The 13,407-nt window shown below is 37.9% G+C and overlaps 1 protein-coding gene across 4 annotated transcripts in view; it reads right to left on the bottom strand.

Annotated features, from left to right (window-relative positions):
• The window catches only part of RNASEH2B (ribonuclease H2 subunit B), a 51,491-nt gene that overhangs the window by 10,897 nt on the left and 27,187 nt on the right, over positions 1–13,407 (bottom strand). For all 4 annotated transcript variants that reach the window (XM_084615063.1, XM_084615064.1, XM_084615062.1 and 1 more), the window contains exons 6-9: positions 9,078–9,142; positions 7,171–7,276; positions 3,726–3,807; positions 808–850 (exon numbers count right to left, since the gene is read on the bottom strand). In XM_084615063.1, the coding sequence (XP_084471189.1) occupies positions 808–850; positions 3,726–3,807; positions 7,171–7,276; positions 9,078–9,142 (296 nt within the window). The remainder of the gene's footprint in view (positions 1–807; positions 851–3,725; positions 3,808–7,170; positions 7,277–9,077; positions 9,143–13,407) is intronic.

Consider the following 13,407-nt stretch of genomic DNA (forward strand, 5'->3'; position numbering starts at 1 on the left):
AAGCTAAAACAGAAGGTTTAAAGCAAATCAAATTTCACCTAATTTATGCCTTGATCCTGTAAAGCAGTGAGATAAAACATATTAAAGTAGCATTTTAGGCCCTGAACCTACAAAGATTTACACATGTGCTCAACACACCGTGAGCAGCCATGTGGAAGTCAATGGGACCGCAGACATTATTTCACAGTCAAACTATTGAACAAAATTCTAAAAATGGCTTGAGTTGTAATCACACTGCTGATTATTTTTAGAAGTCACTAGACCTTTCTAAAAACAGATTCTCAGCACTATCCAAACAAGCATAATAGACATTCATACACATTGTATAATCTACATCACAAGAACGCTCAGCAGAGTTAGTGTAACACCTAATGAATATCACTTGGCTCAAGACAGAATCAAAGCAATAAATTGTGGCCACAGTTACTTCCATGTGGTTGGACAGGTGTAACTTTTATGAAAAAGACATGAGGTCATATAGTCCCATCAATCTACCAACAAGAGATGCTCATTTTTTTTGATTTTTCATTATAAAAACAGGAAAAAATTATTGACAAAGATGACTGAAATTTTGATGAATAAAAAATAGAAAAATATTTGGCAAAATTTTTGGGATCCGCCTCCCCCTATATTTCTGATCAGTGCTACTACAATGCAGGTTTGCTCCTTACTGCATATTATTTAATGCTTTGTCCAGTCTAGTTTTAATTGCCTCAAACATTTGAGAGAGACTAATCCACAACAAAACAGACATCCATCAAGAAGTTTTATTAGTTTTCTACCTTAAAATTTTTCCTATTTTCCTACCTTTAGCGGGGGGTCTGCTTCTGGACTTGTAAGTTCTGGAAGCCTTCAGAATAAAAGATTTTAAGTTACAGTTTTCATATAGAAACAAATCAATATATTGGAATATAACTTTTGAATATGTTAACCTGAAATTACATTCCTCTCCCACAAAGAGGGCATCAATGCTAATCCCATCAATCACCCTCAAAATATTTTTCACTTAATTTCATATTACTTTTATGACACACTAACGATGAGAGCCAAGTTTTCGAAAGAAGTGGCTAGTGGGTTTAATCATTAGGTTTAATCATCTTAGGTGACAACTGAAAGAGGCCTGAGTTTCAGAAAGTGCTGAGCAAACACCCTCTGAAAATCAGTCCCTTTTAATGGTGTCAAGTCAGATACCTAAAACAGAGGAAAACCCAAATCACTAGTTACTTCTGAAAAGCTTGGCTATAAGCTGTGAAAGGATATTTTATATATATATAGCAGCTGATTGAGTGAGAATGGAGAGGCAGTGTAGCTTAATCGCCAGACCACTGCAGTGGAACCCAGGAGTTCTGGGTCCTATTCCTGGCACTGCAACTAGCCTTCTGGGTGACTTGGGAAAGTAACTTCACCTCGCTCTATAAAATGGTGATAACAACATCGACCTTTGTAAAGCACTTTGAGATGAATGGATTAAAAGTGCTATGAAGGGCTAGGTATTATTATTATAATTATTAGTATATTTCTACTTGCAAAACATGCTGTTTACATTCACAATGCCAACCTAGACTTAATAAAGAAAGTTCCACTCTTCCTAAGAATGGCCATACTGGGTTAGAACAATGGTCCATCTAGCCCAGTATCCTGTTTTTTGACAGTGGCCAGCGATAGATGCTTCAGACAGAACAGGGCAATTACTGAGTGATCCATCTCATCACCCAGTCCTGGCTTCTGGCAGTCAGAGGTTTAGAGGCACCCAGAGCGTGGGGAGGCATCCTTAACCATCTTGGTAAGTAACTATTGATGGACCTATTCCCCATGAACTTACCTAATTCTTTTTTGAACCTGGTTATAGCTTTGGCATTCAAAAAAATCACATTGCAAACAATTCCAAAGGTTGACTGTGCGTTGCATGAAGAAGAACTTCCTTTTGTTTGTTTTAAACCTGCTGCCTATTAATTTCATTGGATGACCCTGGGTTCATGTGAAGGGGTAAATAACACTTATTCACTTTCTCCAAACCATTCATGGTTTTATAGACCTCTGTCATATCCCCTTGAGTCATCTCTCTTCTAAGCTGAACAGTCCCGGTCTTCTTTAATCTCTCCTCATATGGAAGCTCTTCCATACCCCTAATCAATTTTATTGCCCTTCCCTGTACTTTTTTCCAGTTCTAATATCTTTTTTGAGATAAAGTGACCAGAACTGCACGTAGTGTTCAAGATATGGGAATACCACAGATTTAGACAGTGACATGGTATTTTCTATCCCTTTCCTAATGGTTCCTAATACTGTTAGCTTTTTGACTGCTGCAGCACTTCAGCAGATGTTTTCATAGCACTATCCATGATGACGCCAAGATCACTTTCTGAATAGCAACAGCTAATTTAGACCCCATCATTTTGTACGTATAGCTGGGATTATGTTTTCCAATATGCCTTACTGTGCACTATCAACAATGAATTTCATCTGCTATTTGGTTGCCCACACACCTAGTTTTCTGAGATCCTTTTGTAACTCTTCTCAGCCAGCTTTGAGCTTAACTGTCTTAAGTAATTTTGTATTGTCTGCAAATTTTGCCATATCACTGTTTACCTTCATTTCCTGATCATTTATGAATATGTTGAACTACACTGGTGCCAGTATAGATACTTGGGGGACTAATTCTCACCATAGTGAAAGCTGACCATTTATTTGTACCCTTTGTTTCCTATCTTTTAACTAGTTACTAATCCATTGAAGAACTTTCCTCTTATCCCATGACTGAAGAACCTTTGCAGAGGGACCTTGTCAAAGGCTTTCTGAAAGTCCAAATACACTAATCCACTGGATCACCTTTGTCTACATTTGTCGATACTTTCAAAGAATTCTAATAGGCATGATTTCTCTTTACAAAAGCTGTGCTGATTCTTCCCCAATATATCATGTTCATCTATGTGTCTGATAATTCTGTTCTTTGCTATTGTTGGCACTGAAGTTAGGCTTACTGGCCTGTAGTTGCCATGATTGCCTCTGGAGCTTTAAAAAAAAAATACTGACATTACATTAGCTGTCCTCCAGTCATCTGGTACAGAGGCTGTTAAGTGATAGGTACATTCCATAGTTAGTTGTTCCACAATTTCATAACTGAGTTCATTCAGAGCTCTTGGGTGAATACCATTTGGTCCTGTGGCTTATTACTGTTTAGTTTATCAATTTGTTCCAGAACTTCCTCTACTGACACCTCAATTTGGAAAAGTTCCTCAGATTTGTCACCTAAAAAGAACGGCTCAGGTGTGGGAATCTCCCTCACATCTACACGATAAAGACTGATGCAAAGAATCAATTTAGGTTCTCTGCAATGGCTTTGTCTTCCTTAGGTGCTTCTTTAGCACCTTGATAACTCATTGGCCCCCCCAATTGTTTGGCAGGCTTCCTGTTTCTGATGTACTTAAAAAAAAAGTTTTGCTGTTACTTTGTGTGTCTTTTGCAAATTGGTTTTCAAATTCTTTTTTGGCCTGCCTAATTATACTTTTACATTTGACTTGCCAGAATTTATGTTCCTTTCTATTTTCTTCAGTAGGATTTGACTTCCTCCTCCAATTCCTACCCTCCTCGGATATTTAATAAGTGACAAAAATATCTCTATCAGTCCCTGTAACTTGATGGTCAAAGTTACAGTATTCAGTAGAAAAGGTCATCTGCAGAGCAATGTGTGTCATATAAAGCTAACAAATAATTAAAATACTTACTGTAAGTACTTAGATAGCTCAACACTCAGATCTTCAGAAATATATTCTGATATTAAACCATGGGCATATCGTACATAGTCATCTGAAAGTTAAAAACAAACAAACATGATTCGGGGAAAGAGTGTGTGATCCATGTTATACAGTCACAGGACTGCTTTTCAATCCATGCTCTTGTATGTCACTATAACCCATTATGATGAGCTAATGCTAAGAAACTACTAACAGACACGTGATGTTTCTCTTTGTTGAGTAGTTTATGTTACATGACACTTGTAGGTTTAATTAAAAAGCAAGGAGTTACTATGCTTACTTTGTCAGCACAGATGTTATTAATCTCTGTGGCATGTACTTTATAAAATCTGTTTGCTTTCTGAGAACTCTAAATATAATGTATTTTTTCTGCACAATTAATTTTTAAAAAATGCTGCAGAAGTAAAAAGCTGACTCAACAAAATGTGTAATCATTAATTTTAAAGCATCTGGATCCTACAATTATTTGGCAACAGTTTCAGTACTAAAATATATTTCTGGCTTCAACTGAAAACAATTAGATGAGACAATGAGTCTATTTCAAAGCCTTGTACTTAATGTCAGTATTTTATGAAAAATGCCAAGGCATATCTAAACATCACTGGCAAGACAGGATAATTATCTGTGGAAATATGAACTACTAGAAGCTGTTTTCAGGACAGGAAACTCTTGCTATAAAAGTTTTTCTGGAAATCAAACCTTTGGCAACATGAAGTCCTAAAACATCTCTTTTTCTGTCCCCCTCCCCACAAAACGGCAAAACAAGGCTTAGCTCCTGCAAACTCTTCTGTATGTGAATAACTTGATGTCAATGGGGCTATTAGAGAGTAACTTTACTCACATGCATAAATGTTTGCACAAGCAGACCCCAAGCCAATACCTTGCCTCTTAATTAGCCTTAAAACAGCCAAGCACTTCAACCCCCTCCCCCGAACTATATGGAAGCATATGGTAAACCAGCCCACAGAGTAGAAAAGATATATTTCTCCTGGGTCAGAGATGGTTTGCCACACACGATTACGTGAAGTTTTGTAATAGCACAAAGCAAATTGGCGCCAAAACAGATATAATTAATAAACTGGCCCCAGTGTGCACATTTTAGCTCTACTGGCACCACTTTCCTGCGTGCTTTACAACAACAAAAAGCAGATTTGTTTCTCACGTATTTCCTCCTTCCTTAACCCCCTTTGGCATCCAAAACCATAAAAGAGTGGTCCAGATCCAACACACTGATTCTGAACTTCACCCTTATACCCCATCTATACCTAAATAGAGATGTTCTTGTTATCTTGCTCTTCTTTTTATGGCACTGAATTGTTAGGTCAAGTCAATTACTACAGCAATTCTTCACTTCTCTCAGACTCAGATATGAAGCTGCATCACCCCTGTCCTCCAGAAATCTTCACTGGCTTCCTTATTTAAAAATCCAGTACAGAGTTTTCCAAGGAGTTCCTACTGCCACCCTAACCCATACCCTAACTCTTAACCTGCCGCCAGCTTTTCCATTTATTCAGGCTATTTGCTTCTCTTCTCAAATGTCAGAGAATTTTGTATCTCCCTTCCTTGTCTTTTCTCAGTGGGCTTCTCCCACACTGCTCTCACCATATGAAATAGCCTCCCTAATAGCAAATCTCATCTCAAGATCCATCTCTTCTCCCTGGGTTATAAGACTCCCAACCTTCCTCTCTAATAAAACATTCAGATCCCACACGCTAATCCTTCCTTGTTTCCCTTGTACTCATTCTCCCATTGGATGCCCTACAACACTTCTGTCTTACCACACCAACAGATGCTACCTGGTGGTTATTACTGTAATCTACACAGCTGCATTTACAGGTAGACTGTGAAGATTACTGCCATACTCTTGAATCAGCAACTGTATGCAAAAATCAATTGCACTCTCTTATCATTGAATGATGATTAAAAATAAGTGTTGAGTAAGTTCCCTTTGACTTTCTGCCAATCCCTTTGCTACATACAGTAGTTAGAGACACTTCAGAACCTCCTCCAAAACTGACCTAACTTTAACCCACAATATTCCCTCCTTCAATGTTGTTCTTTAAAATCTAGACCCCTTTCAATGGCAAATCTATAATAAAGAATATACACACCTTCCTGTAAGGTGGGAGGATACAAGAGAAAACATTGTAGATTGAGACTAACAATAAATTTACCAAAGATAATGGTTAAATATAGTAAAGATGGACCTGATCTGACAGTTCCAATTTCCTTTTATTTATTTAATCTTTTTGGAAGTAATAAAAAGTTACTGTAAAGTTAAAGGCACGCAAGTCTCTCAGCACCACCTCCTTTTTGAAACTATATATTATAATGCACCCCCTATAAAACTGTCTAGATATCTCTTAAATCTCATTTATGCTTTTTCCTTCATATCATTACTTGATAACTGGTTTTCCACATACTCAGTACTCAGTGTTCAAGAAGCCTGCCACGATTACCTGTTCATTGTTTCCTCATTTTTAGATTGCAGGCTGGCTTCTGAACCTCTTAGTAAAGTGAATAATTTACTTTGCTTAATTTGCTCTAATTACTTTCTGAATTTGAATTTCTTCTCTTAAAATTTTGATCTTTTTCTTCATCATAGTGCATATTCTGAAGGGCATATCTAGGATATTTCATAATCCAACCCCTCATTGACCTTGTCCTCAGGAAAAAAGGTGATCAAAATAATGGTGAAACCTTATAACTTAATGATTATGGTAATAACTCTAACACTTTGGGTGGAATTTTCAAAATCATCTAAATGATTTAGGAACACAAGTCGTAGTGACTTTCAGTAGGACTTGTGCGCACAAAGGCACTTTTGAAAATCCCCCTTTATATTGTGTGTATTCAATATATTATTAAATCATAATTTATATTATGTGAGTATACATAACATAACTATGCCTATACATACTGTATAGAGAAAAGGAGTACTTGTGGCACCTTAGAGACTAACCAATTTATTTGAGCATGACATGAACATACTGTATAGAGATAATTCATATCTATTATACTAAGATTACACAAGATGCATATTCTCTCTCTCTCCCTCTGCATAATCATTGCACAGGAGTACAATCCCAACTTGAGTATTTGTTCTCCGAGCACATCAATGAATAGTGATGGTTTGCTGAATTGGCGCCTCAATTAGATCTCACTAGAAGCTATTCAGAACCCTTCTCCCGGTATATTTGGTGCATTATACAATTACCACATTTCAGGCACCACAGAACTCAAAACAGTCATGGCACCACTACAGTAACTACACGAAAAACATTTTGGGCAAGAAATATTTTTAAATGTTTACAAACCATTTAAAATTATTGCTAGATTCTAGCTGAGCATCTAAGCTGCAGGTATCTTATCACATAAAGATATATTTAGTTAGAACTACACTTCGTTTTCTTACCTTCTTTAACATCTGTGATTTGTTTGCCGCTGATAAATGTAGCTGATTGCACCCTTCCACCCACACATACATTGCTGCTTTTAAGTACTTTCACTGTCTGGCTGACCTGTAAGGAGCCACAGATTGAAATGTCTAAATCAATGTTGTTATGCACGTGTGTTAATACGGTGACAAAGCCCTTGTAATTTGGTTTAAAGCACATAAAATGCTCAAGTTATGAACTGTGATGAAACTTAATATACATCTGTAATGACTAGCATATGATCTCAAAAAATTAAGGATCCAGTGTTTCGGCCTGCTGCCTTTGAGACATGTCAGCTAGATTTGCAGCTCCGCTGAGACGGGCTGGAATTTACAGTTGGAGCAGCTATGGATTTTACAGATGATTCATGCACCTGCTCAGAAAAGTAAGGGTTTTTCCATTTCTATTGGAATGGGAATGGAGTCCTGAACAGGAATGGAATGTAATCATCAGGATTCTGTAGGCCAGGGCATTGTCAGATTCAATATAAGAGAGAGATTGTCAATAGAGAAGGATCCAATTTTGTTTTGAAGGTCACGGAATCCATGACTTTAATGGACCTCCATGACTTCTTCTGCTTCAGCTCTTGGGGCTGGAGAAGCTGTCAGCCCCTGCCCAGGAGCAGCAGTGGGGCTGGAGTAGTGGTCGGTGGTCAGCCCCTGCCACAGGAGCAGCAGCGGGACTGAGTCAGCCCCCGGGGCTGGAGAAGCTATCAGCTCCAACCGAGAAGCAGAGGCAGGGTTGGAGCAGAGGCCAGCCCCCGGCGGGGCTCCGACTGTTAGTTCCCGCCCCCTCAGGTATTTTTAGTAAAAGTCACAGACAGGTCACAGGCTTCTGTGAATTTTTGTTTATTGTCCATGACTTTTACTAAAAATACCTTGATAAAATCTTAACCTTATCAATAGATCAAGAACATTATAATTATATAACAGGCACCTGCAAAAACATAAATATTCAGCCATGGATGTGAAAATTAATATCAGAGATGTGAAACTATATGGGCTCTTCCAGTGATATTTTTCCCTTATACCAGCCTTGGAAAAATTCCACTTAACCCAGACCAGTACTTCCTTTAACAGGCAAGAACATTATTGTTATCCCCCCCACCCCGCCCATGATCATGGCAAAAGGTGGGAAGTAGTTTTTGTGTTTGGGATGGTAAACGTTAATGGCAATTTTTCAAGGCTCCCTTACATCTTGTGATTGACATAGATTTAATCATTTTCTCAGATGGATGCTGTTGCAGTAGATCTATTCTGATTGAAAGGATCTGCTTCTTTGTGTACAACAGCTTGGACAAGTACAGCAGCTTGGACAACAGCTTACCTGACACAGTACAATTTCTTTTAGGCATAGAGAGTGTGGGCAGGCTTGCTTCACGGGTGATACATTTTTGCACGCCCCACCAGTATTAGGGGAGACAATGTAGAGAGCTCATGAGGAACACAGTTGCATCAAATCACAGCAGTGTTCAAGGTATGCTTCCCTCCATGTTTGGCCGGCTGCTATGGGCTAGGGAGCGAGAAATGGTCATAGCCTTGCTTCCTTCCCATGCTTTAAGGCAAAGAGCAGTCCCTGAGCTCAGGGACAGCATAGAAATAGCAACTGTAGCCTACTCTGGACCTTTCTGCGCCTGTGCAGGGACTAACCACAGTCTGGTTCTGTCTAAGAGGGAATCTGCTAAAAATCTGCTATTTCCTTAACACTTTATATTTGTCACATTCTAAAGTACGACAGCTTTACTGATGTGTTTACTCTTGTTCAACGGGATATGGACTTCGAATATACTCACGTTTTGTGATTCAAATATAATGTGAAGAAAACTTCTTACTATTTTAAATTTTGCACATAAAAGCTCTTTGAAAGCAAAAGAGAAACATAATACCTTTTTCTTTAACCACTTCAATGTCTTCTCTTGGCTGTATTTATAAAATTTCTTATTGCCAATTTCTAGGATAAAACAAAACAAGGAATAAAGTCATAATTGGTTTTCATTTTCAATACATTAAAAACTCAAAAGATGCACATAAGGCATGGAAGTTATTTCATAGTTTGCACATGTCATCAGGGTAATAATACTGAAAAATATTGGAAATGTGGAAAAACAACACAGCAAGCTGATGTTCACAAGACCATGCAACTTGACAATTGTCTCTAATTAACCCTGATTCAGGAAAGCACATGTGTTATTTAAGTATATGAATAGTCTCAGTCCAATGGTTTCAAAAGTGGTGTCAATGAGACTATTTACATGATCAAAGTTGAGCACATGCTTAAGTGCTTTGCTGAATCCCTTTTGACACATGCCAACAGACGGTTACATTTATAAGTGATATGGTCACAGCTGTTTTTTTCATCTCAGGTTCAGTTCCTAGTCAATTTGTTGTTAAGCCTCATGTCTTAAACCTGGACTTTGTAAACAGATGCATCTGGCACCAAAGGCAGAAAAAAAGAATAGTTTATAAAAAATATTTCACTGCTCTTCCAAGCATTCTCCCCCAAAGACTCATAGGATGGTGGATAGCAACATTTTCTTTTTCATCTCCTCCTCCTGCTTCTAAATAATTTAACATAAATGTCAAAGCAAACAAGTTGTAGTTCTTAAAAAAAAAAAAAAAGTGAAACATGCAAATTATTTGGGGATGGTAATATGTCTTATCTATTATTTGTTAAGCACAATATAAATTAATTATGATATATGTATTAAAATATTTTCCATATCTGCAACTATGAGAGCATAAACATTCATTGCTGCTGAATGATTAGTTATCTGCGTGTGCTGGGGCAAATGGAAGAGGAAATTACAAAGATTTCAGGAAAATTTCAGCATAGAACTGCACACTAAATTAATAGTGCATAAAGTCCGGAAATTGAATGAAATGTGAAAGATGTGAATGTGAAAGATGATATAGGAGACTTTAGAACACACCACATTTCAATCTTGCTCTTTAACAGGTATTTCAATAGGGTTTAATAACCTATATAACATTACCATTAATACTTACATCTGTTTTATGTAATTTAAAAGGTCTGATACCATACTCCAGCACTAGGCTCATGGAGTTTCTTTCTCTCCCTGCAAACAACCAACAACGGTTTATTTATGGTTCCTTCGGCATTTCCTTCTTTGAGGTTTATTTTGGCTCTTTCAAACTGCATACAAATATCTAATTGTTATGTACTTTTTGTGTGTGCATAGCAGGGGACGGTGAGGGGTTGGGGAATGTTACATACAAGATATAGTTTAATTTAATCTCAACCATGGTAGAAGAGTAAAAAAGTAAATATTTTTACATAGCAAAAAAGAAAAGAAAAGGCACCTTAGTGGCACCTTAGAGACTAACCAATTTATTTGAGCATAAGCTTTCGTGAGCTACAGCTCACTTCATCGGATGCATACTGTGGAAACTGCAGAAGACATTATATACACAGAGACCATGAAACAATACCTCCTCCCACCCCACTCTCCTGCTGGTAATAGCTTATCTAAAGTGATCACTCTCCTTACAACGTGTATGATAATCAAGTTGGGCCATTTCCAGCACAAATCCAGGTTTTCTCACCCTCCGCCCCCCCCCCCCCCCCCCACAAACTTACTCTCCTGCTGGTAACAGTAGCTCACGAAAGCTTATGCTCACAGTATGCATCCGATGAAGTGAGCTGTAGCTCACGAAAGCTTATGCTCAAATAAATTGGTTAGTCTCTAAGGTGCCACAAGTACTCCTTTTCTTTTTGCGAATACAGACTAACACGGCTGTTACTCTGAAAAAAGAAAAGAAAACTCCAAATACTATGCTTCATTTTATAACTGACCTGTTGCAGATTAAGTAGTTAGTTGCGATATTGTTGGATACAGCCTTTTGGGACTCAAAAAAAAGCTTTAAAATGGTTCTTAAAAGAAAAAAAGCACAAAAGGGATACATGAACCTGTTTGTTGCTCAAAGAAACTAACATGATTTGGGTCCAAGAATATTATGTACAATTTTTGGATTTCCCTTATCTGAGAAAGTTCGAGCAGAGGACACCCTCTTGCCATCCTCCCCAAATCCATGTTGAAAAATAGTTCAAGTCCAGATTTCCAGGCAGAATCTCCAAACAGCATGAAACAGAGTGACTCAGTTAGGGAAGGAAATATAGAATGTGAAGCCATTTTCATTAAAACATGAAAAATAATTACACTGAACCCTTCAGAGATCACTTTGTTTGAAAGTATTTTATGCACTTGACAGTTTGTACTATTACATACTAGGAACTGACAATATCTGAGACCTCTGAAGAATTGAAATGAGTTGTGAAAGTCACAAACTGCTGACAAAAGGATTCAATACTGGAACATGGATTTTACGTGTAATCCACATTTGATATTGGTGAGAGTTAACAACTATGTTTGATAATATGAGAATATATTGGAAAGACTTTTTTTCCCTAATGTGTCTGGTGCCTATAAAACTGGTCTGAGACATCTGGAAAGATTGGGTTTGAGAAATACAAATGGAATATAAGTGGTTCTACAATTAAATAATATGTTCAGCAATTGGGTAATCGCTATGTAGACTTGGAAGTTTCCCTGATGTATTGTTGAGCAAACTGCCTAAAGCACATTTTAACATCTATTTTCTCAGTACTTTCCATAACTCAGAAACTCATATGGCCCCTTTTTTCCCTACCTTCTGGGAATATAAGCTTGGCAATATTACTTAGTTATTCTAATCAGGTAAGTTTTCTTGGCTTTTCATATTAATCACATCAGACAAGATCACAGTGCAACTTTTGCCTTGCAAAATGAAACAAAGAGTAACACTCACAAACTGAAGTTCATAACCCTTTATTAATCCTTTTCTATCATAGTGTCTCCCTCATACATGAACTTATTTTGAAACAATCCTCCTCACCCAGATCTAGTGAACAGAAAGAAGTAATTTCCTCTACCAACGAAGCAGGTGAATGCAAGTTCAGTGTGATTTTTACACAGGAACAGAACTCTGACTGCTTCAGTGCCCTGGCTGCTGGGTGCCAGGCAGGGGGACTTCTTACTGTTAGCCCAGCAAGTGTAAACTATCAGTGCTCTAGGTTCAGAATTTACTACCCAGATTCCCAGTGCCAGTTATGCTTTTTTTTTTTATTTGTTAAACACCACTACCATGTTCAGTGCCATCTATGACACAAATACTTCTTGCCCCAAGAAGCTTACTCTCAAATAAGGCAGAGTACACAGAGCAATGAGAGGCCGTAGTAGAGAAGTACTAGGTTCTTTTAGAAATGCATTAGTCATAATACCAGTAGTCCTTGTGAACACTAGACAAAGTAAGTCTTTAAGAGTGATTTGAATGACAAGCGAGTAGTGGGTTGGTGGAAAGGAAACGTGAGACGTGATTAATAGCCCCAAGTGTATTTGTTACATATTAATGTGTGTGGTGCTGTAAAAGAGAAAAAATAGCTAAAGTCCTTGCTCCAAGATACAATCCATAGAACAGACACAAATGGGACAAGCAGCACTTGGAGACCCAGAAATGGTTATGACTAAGAACGGTGTATAAAAAACACTGAGTTAAAGTCAATCATATTTTTACATATTTCAAAACAAAATATAAAGATGCTGGCTTTCAGAATTTGTGCCAGTTGCTGAAAAGGCTATATATTATATAAAATTATATACATATATATTTTATATATAAACAAAAGTAAATAATTTCCATTTGTCTAAAGGAATAAAGGAGCTTCCTAGAGGTTGCTCTGTTGTACTATAACTGGATTATTATTTACAGAACTAGCACTGAGATAAGGTTAAGAAAGAAGAACTTTTTATGGTAACCACTATTATATTTTTGCTACGGAATTAAAAAAAACCAACGATTTCCTAAGGGCTACATTGCGATTTGTACTAGGCATCCATGCAAGGGAGTAACCCCCCCCCTTAATTACCCCTACACAGACTTCCTAGTCTGGGTGGCTCCGGAGTAAACCACATTACTCCCTCAGTGGAGCAGGTGGATAGAACATTGGCTTCTCCTCCTTCACTTGCTGACCAGCATGGGGGTGGGGCTGAGGGGACTGTAATTTACTTTTGGTACAAACCAGCAGTAAAATTACTACCACTCCAGAGCAAGCAGGGAGAAACAGTGACCTGGAGGCATGTGTGTGTGTCACACAGTGCCTTCTAGGGTTACTCATGGGGCAGTGCAGATTTTGCGCCACCCCTTTGTCTAGGCTGTGCC

The sequence above is a fragment of the Lepidochelys olivacea genome (assembly GCF_965140295.1).
Source record: "Lepidochelys olivacea isolate rLepOli2 genome assembly, chromosome: 1".
Classification (NCBI taxonomy): domain Eukaryota; kingdom Metazoa; phylum Chordata; order Testudines; family Cheloniidae; genus Lepidochelys; species Lepidochelys olivacea.